Below are 18831 nucleotides of genomic sequence, written 5' to 3' on the forward strand. Positions count from 1 at the left end.
GTAGACCTTGAAGGGTGGGAGGATTTGGAGAAGGGAGGGAGAGAAGGGCTTGTCCTGAGGCTGGGTAGCTGGGCACAGTCTTAACCTGGCTTAAAATAATAGAATCAGTGAGATATGTGGGCATCATGAGATGTCAGGCTGAAGAGGGTGGTGCAGGGCCCCAAACAACAGTCTGAAATATTGGCTCTAGCCTGGGAGTAGTAGAGAGCCCCTAAAGATTCTAGATTGGGGAGAGCAAAACCCTTGTCCCAGAGATGTCCATGGCAAGTCTCCCCAAGGCCTTGGTGGGGGACAATCCCTTAGGCTTTTTCCTGCATAGCCACCCCCAGAATTGCCTCTGCTTCTAAGGTCCTTAATGCTGGTGCAGCTTCATCCAAAAAGCCATCTTCTTGTCCTTGAGTTCTCACCAACCCTAGTGGTGAAATCCAGCTGCAGGTAATTTCCCCCCTTGTAGTGTAGCCAGTAGGGCAGCTTCCCACCATTGGGATTTCTGTCCAGGAGGAGGAAGGAGAGAGGATTATTCATAGGAAGCCATGAAGAATTTTAAGTAGGTGAATGACTTGGTCAGATGATCTTTTAGAAAGACCCTTTGAGTGTCATAAAGAGGGTGGATAGAAAAGAGAGAGAATGTGAGATGAGATATGTCATGAGGCAAGCCAAAGCTCAGCTCACATGTCACCTCTGCCAGGAAGCCTTCCCTGTCTAACCAGGCACAGTCAGACACCTCCTCTGTGCTCTCAAAGTGCTTTATGTTCCCTCAGTACAGCTCTCATTATGCCGGATGGTAATTTAATGTTTCCATTAAACATTAACAAGCTGCTGGAGAATGGTGATCATGTCTGCATTATCCTTGAATTCCAGCTCCTAGTATTGAGCTGGGCAGAAAACAGCACTGGAAATGACTTGAATGCTTGAGTAAATCAAGACTATGGTCATGAGATAGAGAGAGGGACACATGCTAGGGACATTTAGGACCTGGTGACTGACTGAAGAAAGGTGAGAGAGAAGGGGCATTCTGCATGGGCTGATTTGCATTTTTTTTGTGGGACATGCAGGGACAAACATCAGAGGCAGCTGGTCATCAGGTCTTGCCCTGATCAGGAAGACTGCCCAGATGTGTTGGGGTGCCAGACTCGCTTTTTGCAGGCAAAGTTGGCCCAGTGTTTTACCATCTGGAGGATCGGCACCTCCTCCTCACCATTGGAATGTCCTGGGGGCAGAATGGGATGTGGCATTTGTAACAGAGCATGGCGTGCTGACATCCCATTCTGCTTCTTCTGTTATTGCCTCCATGCTAGGAGGCTTTCATTTGGGAAAACGTTCTAGATGATGGGTGGATACCAGTACAAAGATGGGGGAGACTAGACACTCAGTAGGGGTGTCAGGTGAGCTGTTAGCACCTTTAGAGAAGGGACATCTAAAGATGAAGTAGATCTCATCCCTGTGGTCTGCACTGTCAGTGTGAGGTTTCATAATAATGCTGGTGGGAACGTGGTGCTCAAACTCATTCATGTAGATATGGAAGCCAGCATCTAGGAATAGGGAAACTGAGGAAGGCTGCAGGAAAAGTCTGAGCCTGGGCTTCTTTTCCACACCATGCATCCCACCCACCTGTATCAAGCAGGGGAAGAGCTTGGTCTTCAGAATCAAGGGAGCAGATTTTAATCCTGCCTGGCACTATTCATTAGCCACATGACCTGGGGCAAGTCACTTAACATCTCTGAGCTGCAGTTTCTCACCTGCAGACTGGGGATGCTAAAACTTAAATCATGAAATTGTAGCAAGGATCATGGAAACTTTTTTCTTCCCTCTTCTGAACCTTTCCTCTTTTGGTTGGCTTTTAAGGTTCTTCAGGCCTACCCTCTCCAGCTCCACCTTTGGCCTTTCATGTACATGTTCCTCAATCCCAAATTAGCCTGGACAGGTTCTCCAACGTGCCTCTGAGCCTCTCTTACAGTTGATAGTATGTTGCCTCTTCTGTGGCATCTTGCAATCCTATACCAGCCCAGAGGTATAGAGACGGGGGGTGAACAGTTGGCAAACTGCACAAGTGGGGCCCCACATACTGCAGTAGTAGCGGGCAACCTGCATCATGAGTACACAAATGTAGTGTCCCCAGTTAGATCCATCACATGGTTTCATAACATCTTCTAGTCATGGTCATTGCTATCACCCAGGTACTCCTCCACTACCAGTGGTAGCTGCTCCTTGGTGATATTCTGGGTAGGGAAACCATACCCACTCTGGGTGCCAGCTAGGCCAGAGATGGGCACACCAGTGACTTGGACCCAGGAGTTTTTATCCTGGGGGAAGGGGAGAAAGAGAGAAGCTTCCTGGAGGTTCTCCTTCTTTGCTGATTCTTACCCTCATGTTTTTGCTGTATAAGAACTATCTGTCATGACCCTAAAGCCTGGGAGGCCTTACCCACCAGCAGCCATCTTATCCCATGCCAAACCCCAAGCCCCCAAGAAAGATATTTATCCTGGCAGGGAGCCCTTTGTTAAGAGCTCATAATAGGTTAGAAATAAAAAAGGGAGGGGTAGACTTGTCCAACCAAACTGAGCACCCCTAATAGTGTGGCTACTCACAAGAAGGTGCTGGTACTCCAGAGCAGCTTGGTGATGGTTTATTTTCTCATCATGCACCAGTTTAGTGGCAACTTCGAGATCTGTCCACAAGCTAAGAACCAAGGTGTGGGCTACGTCCAGGTATCGGGAGGAATTCCAGCCAGAGCTACACTAGGCCCCAAGGCTCTCACCCATTGAAATGGTGAGTTTTCAGACAGAGCACATAGCCCAGGAAGGGCCCACGACCCTTTCCTGCCCTCCTGCCAAGTGGTCTATCACTACTACCTGGTCAGAACTGAAGTGGGAGCTGGGAGGGATCCTTCTAAGCTGGGATATCTATCCTGACCCAGGAGCAAGGGAGGGCTCCAAGATTTACAGCTGCCTGGAATCTTAGTGATACATCCAAGCTATTATCTAACAATTTGGGGCCCCCAAACCTCCAAGAGACCACACTTTCCCCCACCCCCATAATTTCTGGCCTGCTATCGCTGCTTAGGGACTGAAGGAGATTTCCAAGCACCTGGGCATCCCCAACAGGCCAATGGGATCTGACCTGGTACCCAGCACTGTCCAAGAGGCATCCTCTGCTACTTCTAGTGTGGTGGGCACCCCTCCTATTCACTTACAAAAGGCAAGACCCAACTGAACTCCAGGTTGTTGACACCCAGAAGATAGGGCACAGGTGCAACCTGCCCCTGGGTCAGAAGCACCACAGGGTCATCTGGGAACACCACACCATTCACCATGGGCCTCATGAACCACACAATCTACAAAGTAAGGGGTGTTTCCAGCCAGTCCTCCCACATATCTTTTCAGGATCCCTGTGGCCTAGGGTAACCAGCTCAGCAGAAACCACTGTCCAGAAACCACTCTAGTCGTAGACTCCTTAACTGGTAAAAATCTGGGGCTTGATGACCCCTAGGAGGGCAGGTATGGGAGAGGACCAGCAATAGTCAGGACCAGGCTACTCAGCCTTGGGATGCTTACCCCAGGTATCCACATTGCTTGCTCCTTCACTTCTTGAAAATCTTTGCTAAATGTCACCTTCTCAATGAAGCCCTCTCTGTCCTTTCTTTTTAACCCCACCCCCCACATGCTGACCTCTTTACCCTGCTATTTACTTGTCACCTTCTAGAAATGAATAGCTTATTTATATGAAATGTTTATTGTCTCCTCCCATGGGAACATCAGCCCCACTAGGTAAGATATCTTAGCCTGAAGAGTTCACTGAGTATCCTGAGTGCCTGGCACACAGTAGGTATTCAATAAATACTCAAATTACAGAATGGGGCCTGCTCACCTCCTGAGGGTCTTCCTGGGAGTTCAGGTGGAAGAATCTCTGTGGGGGAGAGGAAAGGACTGGAGTAAAAGAAAGTTTCTCTACATACTCCTGGAACTATGTTCCTGGGGTGGCTGGTACCAGGTTAGGAGGGTGACTTGCAAGCATCTGGGTCAGAAACCTGGAAGGAAGTTCTACCTACCATATTCTTGGACACCGGAATCACCTCGGGCCCCTGATTGTGCCCTCAGGCAGTCTACCAGAATGTGTGCTGTTGTCATTGCAGCCTGTCATGCGGGCAAACTTCTGCGGAGAGAAGAGATGTTTAGGGGTGCCCCCATCCTGCCCTCCTTGCTGAACTCTTGGAGAGGGGGACATCCATCTTGGCAAACTTCAGCTGGTCAGGAATGATGAAGACTCTGAGTACTGTAGTGCTACTCTGGGAAATGGCAGAGCTGAGGGCAGGTCTGTGGACTGGCGTTTCTGTACATGTAAATCTGCACGTGTCTGTACAGTTTAAGCATACACTTGTGGGAACACGCTGGCCTGCCTCTGTGCTGTATCTGCCCAGGCACCACATTCACCAGTCTGGAGATGCACATGGCTCTTAATGACTGGTATAACAGGTACAGCCTGGATCTCCGTCAAAGGCTGCTGTGTTCCTCTGCACCCAGCGCAGAGCTGCCACCTGGTCCAGCAATGCCCAGTTCCAGCGGGCCTGGCTGGGTGCACAGGACTCAGGATCAGGGTCCGCAGCCCCAACTGTCTGGGTCCTAAGAGTTTGCTCCTTCCAGGTCCAGTCTCGCACCACCTTGTCCCTCAGAAATCTGGTCTTGGGACCATGCCTCCTTCCTTAGAGCTAGGTCCTGCCTGTTGAGGAGACATCAAGCCTCCACCTCCTCCGCCAAGCATTTGTGGCCACGTGAGGTGAGTCTCCTACCCCTGCCACTCACCTCAGATTCACCCACACCAACCCAGGCTTTCCTTTCCATCAAGTCATCTACCCAGCCAACCTTTGTTTCAGATACAAACCATATCACCTCACGTGGCCACGTCCCTCTCCTTTCACTCGGTCACTTCAGCCAACTCCACCACCTACTCTCTGAGCTGTCTCTAGGTGGCCCCACCCCTGGTCCCCTGCGTGGTCCTCGGCCTCAACCTCCTCAGGAAGCCCAGGATGCCAAGCCTGTGCTGCAGAAGCACAAGCACCACTTCCTCGCAGGCTACCAACTTGGAGCCATCATATGTGAAAGCGGAGCCCATGAGGAAGGAGCCTCCTGGGAACCAGACCATCACCCCAGAGAGGAAGGCTGAGGCCTGAGCTCGGCGGTAGGAAGGCAGTGTGGAGTGCAAATGGTTGAAGACAGTACTTACCGGCAGCAGAAGGTCCCTACACCCGCACACTGACGCGTACACGTTCAGGTACAGACAGCCCTCACTCAAGTGCAGCAACTTTTATTGTTTTCGTGTGTTGAAGTCCATGGAAGTGATTGGCCCCCAGGATTCCTGAAGGCACCTGTGGTCACCATGTGAGTTTGGGCCCAGCAAGGTGGTGACAGTGCCAGAATGGTTTCTCAGTGAGGGAATAGAATCAAAAGCAAAATCCAGGCAGCCAGGCAGCCTGTGTGTGTGTGCGCGCACGTGCATTTGTGTATTCACATTAGAGAGGCTTCCACTAGCATTAGGTTCCATGGATGGGGAGGCATGTTGGCCTACTCTGGATCCATCCCTCTGTCTTGAGCCTTGTTCAGTGGGTTGGCCTGGGGAGAGGTTCCCTGTCCCTACTACAGACCTAATTGGTACTGTCAAACCAGAAACTTGGGTGCTTTGGACATCACCTTGTCTTTCATGCCCCATCCTCCCCTCAGGTTCTGTACTGCTTCCCAAACAACTCTGGAATAGGCCCCCTCCCTCCATCCAATGACTATTGCCCTGTGAGGGCCATCACCACCTCTGGCCAGGACACTGCCCCAGCCTCTTTTTGTTAACCCTCACCCGAGGATATTTATTCCATTGATTTTCAGATAGAGTGGGGAGGAGGGGAAGAGAGAGAGGAACATTGATGTGAGAGAAATACACCAATGGTTGCCTACTGCACAACCCCGACCAGGTCTGGGCATTGGACCACAAACGAGGCACAAGCCCTTAACCAGAATCGAACCCATGACCCTTTGGTCTGCAGGCCGACACTCTATCCATTGAACCAAACTGGCCAGGGCTGCCTCTTTACACCCCCTCCAACTCGTCCTCCACACTCTGTCCAGAGGAATTGATAGAAAATACAAATTTGACCATGTCATTCCCCTCCTTAAAACCTTCCCTGGCTCCCTCTGCCCTCAGGATAAAGTCCAGATTCACCCACACCAACCCAGGCTTTCCTTTCCATCAAGTCATCTACCCAGCCAACCTTTGTTTCAGATACAAATGACCCCTTGCCTTCCACCTCCAAGACTCTGTGCCTCTGTCCTCTCTGCCAAATGCTTTCCCTTCTGCCTAGCAAACTCCTCATGTTTAAGGCCCAGCTCAAGTGGTGCCCCCTCTGCTGGACACTTCCCCCTCTGTGCTCCCCAAAGCTTTATCCACTACTGACTATAGTACTAGGTTCTCTCTTCATGAGAGAACCAAGAATAGCTTTATGAGTGCCTTAAACATCATCTGGACCAATCATCTCATTATATAGGTTTGGAAAGTGAGGCCTAAAATGGGCCCAGGCCTGCCTATGGTCACATAGTATGCTCTTTTTAGTGAGTTTTTCAAACCATATCCAGAGGCAGGCATAGGTCCACCACTATTCTTAGGGTCTGCCCACCTCCCAACCAACAGTCCTCTGGCTCTTACACAGGGGCATAGGTGGTGGCATCTCTGTTTCCTTCCCAGGGCTCTGGTCACTCTAGGGCTAGCAAATCTGAGGGCACTCACAGATGTCTGGAGAAGGGGATTCCTAGGAAGACATTGATAGTTATCTTCCCCATGTGGATCTACTTTCCTTGGAGGGTCCCATAATTCAGTAGCCATTAGAGACTCCTTGGTGTGCTCAGCACCTAGGAAGAGAAGGGAAGGATTACCTTAGCCACTGAAAGGACACTGACCCATCTGTCATGGGCATCAGCATCAGCTTGAAGCTTTTCATAACAATTATGTATTTGCCTGCTTTTTCTATGTTTCTCTTCAGGATTTTTTTTTTTTCTCATTATTTGATTTAATATTTCAAAACTGTGTTGGTAGGTATATAAAAGTTATGTCTGTTATACAAAATATTTCTATTTGTGTCATTTAATGTATTATTTAATGTTCATAAATATGTAATTTATTTTCATTTCTTTCTCTTTTTTTATCCTCACTGGAGGACACTTTTCCATTTTTGTTCAGATAGAGTAGGAGGGAGAGAAAGGAAGAGAAAGAGAGAGAGAGAGAAACATTGATGTGAAAGGGACACATCTAGTGGCTGCCTCCCGCATGACCCCAACCAGGACCGGGGACGAATTGCAGCTGAGGTACGTGCCCTTGACCAGAATCGAACCCGCTATTCATTGGTCCACCGGCTGATGCTATAACTGCTGAGCCAAACTTGCCAGGACTATTTTTATTTCTTTTTGTCTGATATTGATATGACTATACCTCTTTGTTAACCTGGCATATTTCTTGGAAGAAATCACACACATATATAGGGGTGGACAAAAGTAGGTTTATAATGAGTATGCAAAACAGAGTTTATTCTTGTATATTTATTAATTATTGTATTATTTATTTGTATTACTTGTCTTATTATTGTTATTATTTTGTATCCTTACTTATGATTATCTTTTAGGCAATGATGGCTGGTAATTTAACCTACTTTTACCCTGTATGCATTCTCATACATACACTCATATAATACTCACATGTACATGCAAATTTATACATACATAGGTATATATGAGCACAGATCATCTGCAAAGAAACATGCAGAAATATAAGAGTTAAATGCATGCCCATGTGCATATCAGTATAATTAGATATAGGTTACAATGTATCCATATATAGTGTACATTCATATATCATACATCATACACACACAAACACTACAGGCATACCTACATGATAGCCACCTCTTGGAACAGATACAAACCAGGCCAAGTTGAATTTAGTCTCTGTCTATGGGCACTTTTTCCTCTTCTAGGCTCTCATTTTGCACCACTATGTTGCAAGGATTGCTAAGGCCTCACCTCTGATGCCCCTTTCTTAAAAATCCAGGTCACGCCCTGGCCTGTTTGGCTCAGCGGTTAGAGCGTCGGCCTGCAGTCCGGAGAGACCCGGGTTCAGTTCCCGCTAAGGGCATGTACCTTGGATGCAGTTTGTCCCCGGCCCTGGTTGGTCATGCGGGTGGCAGCCACTCGATGTGTCCCTTTCACATCGATGTTTCTCTCTCTCTCTCTCTCCCTCTCTCTCCCTCCCGCTCTATCTGAACAACAACAACAACAAAAAATGTCCTCGGGTGAGGATAAAAAAAAAAAAAATCCAGGTCACGTCTTCCCCTCTTCCCTTATGAAAACTGAATTGTTCTGTGCCCTGACCCCCTGGAGCTCACTCTGCAAAGTGACAAAGCAAATCTGATCCAAGTCTTATTGAACTTGGCTATGCATCAAAATTATCGGGGGGAAATCATTGTTAAAATATAGATTCCGCCCTGGCCGGTTTGGTTCAGCGGTTAGAGCGTCGGCCTGCGGTCCTGAGAGACCCGGGTTCGGTTCCCGCTAAGGGCGCGAACGTCGGTTGCAGTTTGTCCCCGGCCCTGGTCGGTCGTGCGGGTGGCAGCCACTCGATGTGTCCCTTTCACATCGATGTTTCTCTCTCTCTCTCTGTTCCTCTCTCTCCCTCCCACTCTACCTGAACAAAAAATGGAAAAATGTCCTCGGGTGAGGATTAAAAAAAAATATATATAGATTCCTAGGCCCTACCCACACCCTCTGAATGAGAATCTCAGTGTTGCACCAGGAAATTTTGATGCAACTTGGTTTTGAAAAGCATTTGGAATTGGTGTGATAGAGCATAACCTCAGATACCTAGCTGCAAGTAGCCAAAATTACCTCTCTGCTCACATTCCCAGGTTTCTAAAGATCTTATGTAAACAATATCTGGGCACAAAGGAGTGGCTGTAATGATGGCCCTTCAAGCATGAAGGCAGGCCAATAGGGGCCAGGGATCATCTCACACCTCTGTGTGGGCAGTTCTTTGAAGTTTGCAAAGCCCTTTCACATGGGCTTCTTATTGGTCCTGGAAGGAGCTGGGAAGGTCTAGGGGCTCAGAGTGGGACAGTGACCAGCCTGAGGTTTTTTTTTTAATTTATTTTTTATGTTTTTTTTTTAACTTTTATTTTTTAGAGAGAGAGGATGGAAGAGAGAGAAAACATCGACGTGAGAGAGAAACCTGGATCGGCTGTTTCCTGCATGACCTCTATGGGGATCGAGCCCGAAACCTGGGCCCTGACTGGTAATCAAACCAGGACCTCTCAGTCCATGAGACAATGCTCAATCCACTGAACCACACTGGCTGGGCCAGCCTGAGGTCTTATCAGAGAGAGCCAGAAGGCTGAGGTCTGTCACATTACCCGGATTTGCCCTAAATCTTGGGTTCACTCATGATTGAATAGCAACAACTCTTATTGATTCTTTATAATAGCCTGGTACGTGCCAAACACTTTGCTTATACTATCTCACCTCGTCTTCCTAAAAAACTTACAGGGTAAACGTTACTATCATCGTACTAACAAATGTGTAAATGAAAGCTCAAAGGGGTTATATAACTCACACAAGGTCACACAGAGTTCTGACGTCAGAGCTCTGCTCTCAACAGTGATATTTTACTGTCCTCACCCTAGCACGTATGTGGCAGAGCGCTTTACACTCTTGCACAAGAGCTGCTGTGGAGTGATCTTGATCCCAGCTCTGTACTCAGAGGCAATATGTAAATACTTATGAAAACATTCCACCTTTTTAGTAGTTACAACTTCCACCTAATATAGTAAAAAACAATGACACCCCATTATGGCAAAGATAAAGGAAAAAGAACATTCACATATACTGTTGGTTGATGTGATGCCTTGGGAAAATAATTCGGCAAAATGTATAAGAGCCATAAAATGTTTACATGCTTTGACTCTAATTCCACTTCCAGGTCCCTCCCTTATGAAAACAGTCAGAAATGTATTAAACCATACTCATACGTACTCTAGTGAGTTCGGGAAGCATCATTTATATCTAGAGGTAGGCAAAGTGAATATAACTGTAAACTCAAGTCGTAAACTGCTAATGGTAAGATTTTAAGTGAAAAAGTAGAGTATAAAATTGAATATATGCTACTATCACAACTATGTACAAATATACAAACCAACACAAAAAGAAAATGTGCCAAAATACTGAAAGTGGTTTTAGCACAGTTTTCCTCAAAAAGTTTTGATGCATTTATGTAGGCAAAACTAATGTATGGTAAAAGTCAGAATAGTGGTTACTTTGAGGGTGTTGACTGGGAGGGGGCACATGGAGTTCTGGACATGTTTTAGATCTTGATCTAATATATATACACACACTAGTATATATATTAATATACTAATTTAATAAACATTAATTTTATAAATAACATAAATATAAAATAAATTACAAACCAACATTATTTAAATTATGAACCATGTTTTATAAAAAATATAAATATTAATGTTCAGACTTCCAGCAGGTAGGTGGATTAGTGCCCTGAAATGCCCCCCACATCTACCCAAACCTTGTCTAAATGCCCCTGCCCCACTGCCCCTAGGAGAGGTTGAACTGGAGGTCTGTTTCTTCATATCCCTCTTTTTTTTAATCCTCACCTGAGGACATTTTTAAAAAATTTTTGTTCAGATAGAGTGGAAAGGAGAGAGAGAAAGAGAGAAATATCAACGTGAAAGGTACACATTGAGTGGCTGCCACCTGCACGACCCAACCAGGGCTGGGGACAAACTGCAACCGAGGTACATGCCCTTAGCGGAAACTGAACCCGGGTCTCTCTGGACCGCAGGCCAATGCTCTAACCACTGAGAAAAATTGTCCAGGGCTCTTCATGTTCCTCTTGCCTGATACTTCAGGAAGGGGTGGGGGCTTACCCAGAGCTGTCTGTACCATCAAGCAGAGGGTAAAGCTTAGGCACAGAATATAATTTATGCTCTGGCCAGCTGGCTCCTGTCATGGGCTGGGGTGATGTCAGGTGGTAGTTCTGTCTGCAGTGTGTGAGCACTGGGTAGTCCCACTTTTATCTTCCCTCAATCCCCATTAGTAGGTGCTGGGGCAGGAGAAATTTTCAGCATCCCTCTGACTGCCCACAGCCTTGTTTCTGCCTTGGGGTGACAGGTCATCATAGATTGGTCTTGGTTTTTCAAGAAACAGACCAGTCTGCAATCCCTGCCCAGTTTATTCATTTGTGCAATGGGTTTAAAGTTGTACTAGTGCGAGTTAAGCTCTGACCACATAGAAGGTGCTAAGACCAGAGCACAACACCTGGGCACTTGGTCCCTTAGCCCCCAGGTTTCCTCCTTGTGGATGTAAGGGCCTTAGGCTTCTCTGTCCAGTCTCTTCTATAGGCACTTGATCACCTTTCCTCACACATCTTGACTCTCACAGCCAGAATCATCATGGAGCAGCAGACTCTGCACCAGATATAGGAGATTCTGGGGGAGCCATTTCTACATGATCGCTGCCTTCACAGGCTTGCAGTCCAATTTGAGCAGCAGGACTTGGAAGCAACAATGCAGTGGGAACCCAGATGGATACCTGGGTGAGCCCAGAGCCAAGTGATGGTAGTCAGGAAAGAAAGGTTCCCTGGAGCATACCCAAATTCTAGGTGAAGGACAAGGAGTTGGCCAGGCAAAGGAAGACTCTGTTTGAAGTTTGCAGCTGTAGGAGCAAGTGAGAAGAGAGGGCCATTCCAAGACTGTTCCCCGCCCTATCTCCCACCAAAGCCTGAACTCCTGTCCTAGCTTTTGTTTTTAATCCTCACCCAAGGACATTTTTCCTTTTTTTTTTTTTTTGTTCAGATAGAGTGGGAGGGAGATAGAGAGAGAAATCGATGTGAAAGGGACACATCGAGTGGTTGCCACCCACACGATCCAACCAGGGCTGGGAACAAACTGCAACCGAGGTACGTTCCCTTAGCAGGAACCAAACCCGGGTCTCTCTGGACCACAGGCCGACGCTCTAACCGCTGAGCCAAACTGGCCAGGGCTGTCGGAGCTTTGAGGACAGGGTGTCAAATGGGTTTCTGTGATTCCCTCCTCTCCTCAGCAGGATGGAATCAAGGGAGGGGAAAAGGCAGGGGGACAGTGTAATTCTTACCTGACCCATGGCCTCCTGCTCTGTAGGCTGGCAGATGATTAAAGCTTACTCCTTCTCTCATGGCCAATTCTGTGGGTTCTTTGGAGGTGCCTTTTACTTGGGACTTCTGTCTCCCAATTCTCATCTGTGACCCTTTCTCAGTCTCAAGGAATGTGGCAGTCATTTCCCAACTTTGCTTCCCAGCCTCTATACCCCCCTAAGAGATATAGAAAGAGGCCTAAGACAGGTCCAAGGTGACTCCCCTTCCCCATCCTTCAGGGTCTACATGGGCAACCCCCCAACATCCCTTGCCCTGTGCTAACAGAGGTATGGCTTATCACATTGCAGTCCCCTCTACTCTAACCACTATGATCCCAAGCTGTTATATTTCCCTTTGGCGGATTCAAGCTTAGTAGGCTTAGCCTCCCCTTGGAGGACAGCATGTCTTTTCTTCCCCCATGGACTCATGAAAAAGACCTTCTTTGAGGGAAAAGAAGTGTGGTGAGGATTCACAGAGAGGCAACAGCTCTCTTTGATAAAAATCTCTCCCCTAATTCCTTCTCCATACTCCTTTTTGTTGTTGTTCATCCTCACCTGAGGACATTTATTTCATTGATTTTTAGGAAGAGGAAGAGAGGGAGGGGAAAAGAGAGAGAGAGAGAGAGAGAGAGAGAGAGAGAGAGAGAGAGAATTGTTGCCTCCTGCATGACTCTGACAGGGGCTGAGAATTGAACCTGCAACTAAGGTACGTGCCCTTGACCGGAATCAAACCTGTGACCTTGTGCGCTGGCCAACACTCTAACCACTGAGAAACACCGGCCAGGGCTCTACACTCTTTTTTTTTCTTCTTCCTTTATTGATTTTAGAGAGAGAGGAGGGGAGAGAGAGAGATAGAAACATCAATGAGAGAGAACATCGATTTGCCACCTCCTGCATGCCCACCAATGGAAATTGGGCCCACAACCTAGGCATGTGCCCTGAACAGCAATCAAACTGGTGACCTCTGGGTGCATGGGTTGACGCTCAACCACTGAGCCACACCAGCTGGGCCACACTCTTTTTTAAGCCTTGAATGGCTGAGGGGCCCATGAGTTGTGGAAATGGTTCTCACCACTTTCTACAAAATTCTCATGTGCTGATGTGACTTGGGGGTTTTTGTGTCCACTGAATCCTGGGGCCAGGCTGACACATCAGTGTCCACTCCTTGTTACATCCTCACTGTTGGCAAAGTAGGTGCTTTCATCCTCTGATGGCCCATGTGTCTTTCCTAAGGTCGTTGAACAACATGAAGCGAGAGCCTTAAAACTGCCTTATCCTTTGACTGAGAAATTTGGTCCTGGAGACTGTCCAAAACACACAAAAAATTTGTTTATATGGTGAGTGTCCTATAATCTTGTTGACAACAGCCTCACTCCAACCTGAGTGAAGGGGATGGCTGAAGAATGGATGTTTCCTCTACAGAGTATAGTATATGCTACACCGTCAGTAATAGCATGCTCTATAAGACTATAGCAGAAGATAGCTTCATATGGTGATTCTGAGTCAGGCTGCAGGGTTTGAATCCAAGCACTGCTACTATGAGCTGTGCGACCTGGGGAAAATCACTTAACTCCTCTGAACCTCAGTTTCTCCATCTGTAAAGTCAGCATAATAATACTTACCTCCTTGGGTTATAGTGAGAGCTAAATGGGTTAATGTAGGTAAAACACAGAAAATCTATTGTGTCAGCAGTTGTCATCAGTACTTGTGAAAAGGCTGATGTGGATTAATAACTTGAAAAGGGCAGAATTTGAAATTGCATATTGAATATGACCAGATTAGCCATGGAAAGTACATACCAAAATACTCCAAAGATGTTTAAAGTAACACACAGGAAAGATTAATGCCAAAATAGTGTCTGTGGTTGGTTCTGAGTTGCAGAGTCATCAGTGACCTTGATTTCCTTCTTTTTTTTTTTCCTTTAACTTTTCTGAATTTTTCATATTTTTCTAACCAACATTAGTGGAAAATTTACCATCACTTTGGAGATTAAAGGGGCAGGGGTGGGAGAACAGGGAAAGCGGGATTAGGGAAATAGGGGCTACCAGCAGCTCCATCTGTTCTGGACCACATTCTTCTCTCTGGATCACATTTCTCTCCTCATTACCTCACTCTGCTGGCCTCCCCTGTGGGTTGTGAGTGGCCACATCAATAAGAGTATAGAGTCCAGTCTGGGAGAGGTGATGGAACTGCTTGTTTCTGCTGCTTAGTCTCTGTCAAGGTTGATTTACTTGTATGCACTAAGCATGTGTCACTCAAAGCAAGGGAAAAGCTGGGGATGGGGATGGAGGACACAGGAAGGGTGTGGTGGAGAAGGCAGACAAGACCATGAGTCTACTTGTCAGGCTTCTTCTCTCTCTAGGACCATGGCCTCACCCTGCAGTCTGGCCACTAAGGATACTCCACCCCACTTGTCAGACATATCTATGTATGTATAAAGCCCAATAGTGAACCAGATGAGGCCTTGGTATCCCCACCCCCAAAACAGGATGCCAGGTGGTTCAGGGAAGGAGTTACCTAGTGCTACATATAAGAATCTCAGATCCTGCCCTGGCCGGTTTGGCTCAGCAGTTAGAGCATCAGCCCACAGACTAAGGAGTCATGGATTTGATTCCGGTCATGGGCACATGCCTCAGTTGTGGTTCATCCCTGGCCCTGGTCAACCAGTAGATCTCTCTCTCCTTCCCACTCTATCTGATAATAAGTGGAAAAATATCCTCGAGTGAGGATTAAAAAAAAAAAAAGAATCTCAGATCTAAAAGAAAATTAAAAAACAAAAAAAAAGAATTTCAGATCTGGCCCAGCCAAGACTTTCCAAACATCCTTATTGTTGTCATTGTCATCATCATTATCATTATTCCTATCTTGTAGGAAACTGAGACTCAGAATGGAGAAATGACTTGTCCAAGGCCCCACAGGACAGGTGGTTGCACTGCCACAGATGGACAGTGGCTTATTACGTGTAGGAAATGAAAGTGGGAGAACAAAGGAGGGCCTTTCCTCATTCTGTTTCCTCTGTGTAGAATGCCCTTTCCTGAATTGTCAATCAGGTGAATTCTTAGTTATCCTCCAAAACTTAGCTCATCCCCTTCCAGTATGCCTTTTTGGATGTGCCAAACTCCTACAGAGCCAGACTCCTGCAGTCTCTTGCATGAGACCAACCTGCCCAGCCTTATTGCATAGACAGGGAACCTGAGTCTCCTCTGAGAGGAAAGAATCTGCCTGAGCTCATGGAGACAGCCCGGAGTCTGGCTCCCAGAAACTTCCCTGGATGCCCACAGATGGGCTTACCCCATGGCCTGGAGGTGGCTTGGGTTTGGGTTGTAGAGTGAGAAGCTCAGACCTGAGCCTGCTCTCAGTGAACATCTGGTTCAATGAGGAGATTACTGAGGAATTCCCACCACCCACCCACCTGTGTTTTTCTGGTGGCCCTGTACGTGGGGCAGTACCAACACTGGCTTCAGAGTTCATAGGTACCATTAGGCTCTCTTGCTGTCACCACCAATGCTGTCTCTCCTAGAACTCTGGCCTGGCATTTCTAATGCTACCCTCCCCCTCAACCAGGTGCAGGCTGAGACCCAAGTTGCTCCAGCTGGCCACATGAGAACCAGCTGTCTCTGCAGAAATGAAGGCCTTGGAGACCAAGGCACAGGTGAGGCTCTGGGAGGCTCGGCAGGGCCAGGTTTTGGTATGAAGATCACAGAGAGCCAGTTACTCTGGGAGTCAGATTCCTCCTGGCCCTCGGTGGTGACTTTAGGCAGCTTCAGTCCCAGATGATAGTCTTGGTAGAGGCTAGACACCAGCTCCTGGGGACTTGCCCTGATTCTGCCTCATCCCTTATCTGCCACACAGAAGTCTCCTCAGGAGATGGGACCAGACAGAGGTGATGGTACTCTGACCACCCACCTGTCAAGCTGCTCTGAGACCCCTGTGCTGATTCTGAGTCTGCTCCCAGGGTGGCCTGGTTTCCTAGGAGACCTGGGGGGCCCAGTGCTCCCACCGCTGCTCAAGGGGATCCAAGGGGAATTATGACCAGACTCAGTCTTCACTTTTTTGGGTGTGGGGTGTAGTGGGCCCTATAGACCAGGAAGAAGGATGGCCTGGATACTGACCTCCATGGGTAGGAAAGCTCAATTCTACATGCCCCTCTCACCTGCAGACCCAACCAGTGAGGAGTCGGGGTGGGGGGTGAGGCCCTGGAGTCTGGTTGGGGCAGCATTGTGCACGCTGCCCATTCCAGTATCCAGGCCTGAAGCACAGAGGGGGCTTGTGCTGGTATCTGAGTGAGCAACACTGAACCTTGTCATCCCTCTGTGGGCTGTGCTACTATGGTCTAAAGCTGTCACCTTGCAAAACCCCTCACTCTAGGCCTCTCTTGCCAGTCTTGCTACCTATTAGAATCATAGTCCTGCCCCCTCTGTCAGCCACTAGACCTCAATTCCAGAAGTTGTAAAACCCACTCTAGATATGAGAGCATATTCTGGAGGGGGAAGGACATACAATTTGGAGGCCAATCTCCCTGCTGGCTTGGGAAATCCCCTGCCCCAAGGGAGGGCAGGACTAGCTTCTGAGCCTCAGTGTCAGGAACATGACGGGCTGGGAGCTGGGTATGAGAGGATGGGTGGAGAGTGTGAGGCACTAGTAAATATTTGCTAATTCAAACAGTTGGGAGTACTGGCTCAATGAGGGACAGGGCGAGGGTCATGCCTAGACACGATGCCAGGTCCTCTCCTGGGGTTCCAACTGGCACTTAGAGCTAGAGAGCCTTCAGAGAAAACTTCTCTCCTGCCAAAAATAACCAGTACAGTTTTCTGAATCCTCTCCTTTAACTTTGATCCATGAGGTGGATGGAGAGTGGGGTGGAGAGAGAGAGAGAGAGCGCGCAACAGGAACCAATCACAAGATACCACTACATACCCATTAAAATTAATCAAATGTAAAAGACATAAGACTAAATGTTGGCAAGGGTATGGAGCATTTAGAACCCTCATATGTGGCTGGTAGGGATGCAAAAATGGTAGTCACTTTAGAAAACAGTTTGGCATTTTCTTGAAATGTTAAGCATATACTCACCATATGACCCAGAAATTCCACTCTTAGCTATTTACCCCAAAGAAAGGAAAGCATACTTTCATACAAAAACTCATCTGAAAATGTTCATAGCAACTTTGAATGGATAAAATGTGGTATATAATATATGGAATACTACTCAGCAATCAAAGAGAAATGTTCATTGTATCTCAAAAACATTATGCTAAGTTACAGAATTCAGTAAAATATGATTCCGTTTCTATGACATCCTAGAAAAGGAAAATTATAGTAACAAAGTAATTTGGTGATTGCGTGGGATCAGGGTCAGGGCAGTCATTGACTACGAAGGGACGTGAATGAACTTTTTGGAGCAATAGAAGTGTTCTAAAACTTGACGTGGCCCTGGCCGGTTTGGTTCAGTGGCCTGTGGACCAGAGTCCCGGGTTCGGTTTCCGCTAGGGGCACATACCTAAAAAGAATAAATAAAAAGTAAAACTTGATGTGATGGTGTTTTTGTGTCTAATACATTTACCCAAATTTATCAAATTGTACACCTAAAATGGTTGAATTTAATTGTATGTAAATTATTCCACAGTAAATCTGTTTTTTAAAAAAATATTACTGAGATAAGTCCTAAAAACTAGTTCTGGAAACCCACTTTTGGGAAGTATATTGTGCATCAGCAGGACTGAAAGACATATTGATACATGCATGCAATAGGTGCTCAACAGATGCTTTCAGGATGCAGGGGAAGTGCCAGTCAGTGTTTACTATAAGGAAAGCTCTTTGCCAAGTTCAAGTCAGTCCAGGCTTAAAATTATCCTTGTCTGCCATCAGGTGGCCAGAGTGGGAGGTGTAGGAATCTTCATTCTTCAAGCCCAGTTTCAAGAGGCTCTATGGTTGGGCTTAAATGCAATGGAGGGAAAGAAAGGATACTTTACTCCTGGGAAATCAAATACATGAAGTGCATGGAGAAGGCAAGTTGATCAAAATTAGGAGCACAAAGGGAGTTTTGCATCTGTGAGAAGAGAGAAATAGCTTCTTAGTGACAGAGAGAAAGTGCTTTGGTGGAACAGAGAGGCCAAGTGAATACAATGCAGTAACTGCACACTGGAATGAAACGTGAGAGAGAGTATTTTTTTGGGGGAGAGGCAAGGATAAATGGGGGGAGAAAAAGTTTATGGAAAATAATGAGATAAGTAGAAAAACTAATCATGTGGATACCCACAGTAAGTTGGGGGATGCTCAGCAGAGGGGGCAATGGGGTGGTGGTGGTTGACAAGGGGAATTCCAAAAGGCAAGAGGAGAACTCCCTGAATGGAGAGGCACTTGAGACCCAGGTACAAGAGTGTCTTCTGAACCTTCTGGACCCTCAATCCTACTTCTAGGAAACATCCCATAGACAAACATCTTGGATGTGCTATAATCATGTAAGTTTTGGCCCTACAATGTCTGCGGAACCACTAAGCATAAAGGCAACCTTTAGGAGGCAGGTGACAGAGGAACCCATTTGGTTATCCTGGCCACCACAGCTGGCTCAGGCTCCAGGGCCTCACGGACAAGCCCATTCCTACTTCTTACATAAATGGTTATGGTC

At 47.0% G+C, this 18831-nt stretch overlaps 1 protein-coding gene across 1 annotated transcript; it reads right to left on the minus strand.

The window, feature by feature from the left end:
• Positions 1 to 352: 352 nt before the first annotated feature.
• CES4A (carboxylesterase 4A) lies at positions 353 to 11012 on the minus strand. Its single transcript, XM_036275871.1, is given in 18 exon segments — positions 353 to 405; positions 408 to 490; positions 1138 to 1210; positions 1401 to 1532; positions 2067 to 2093; positions 2096 to 2219; positions 2585 to 2668; positions 3194 to 3334; positions 3868 to 3926; positions 4073 to 4113; positions 4115 to 4152; positions 4223 to 4301; positions 4405 to 4474; positions 4477 to 4568; positions 5006 to 5156; positions 5241 to 5362; positions 6685 to 6887; positions 10961 to 11012. Coding segments are annotated over 16 exon segments (1335 nt in total). The 5' UTR covers positions 5329 to 5362; positions 6685 to 6887; positions 10961 to 11012.
• Positions 11013 to 18831: the final 7819 nt, after the last annotated feature.

This window comes from Molossus molossus, unplaced genomic scaffold (genome assembly GCF_014108415.1).
Source record: "Molossus molossus isolate mMolMol1 unplaced genomic scaffold, mMolMol1.p scaffold_m16_p_21, whole genome shotgun sequence".
Classification (NCBI taxonomy): domain Eukaryota; kingdom Metazoa; phylum Chordata; class Mammalia; order Chiroptera; family Molossidae; genus Molossus; species Molossus molossus.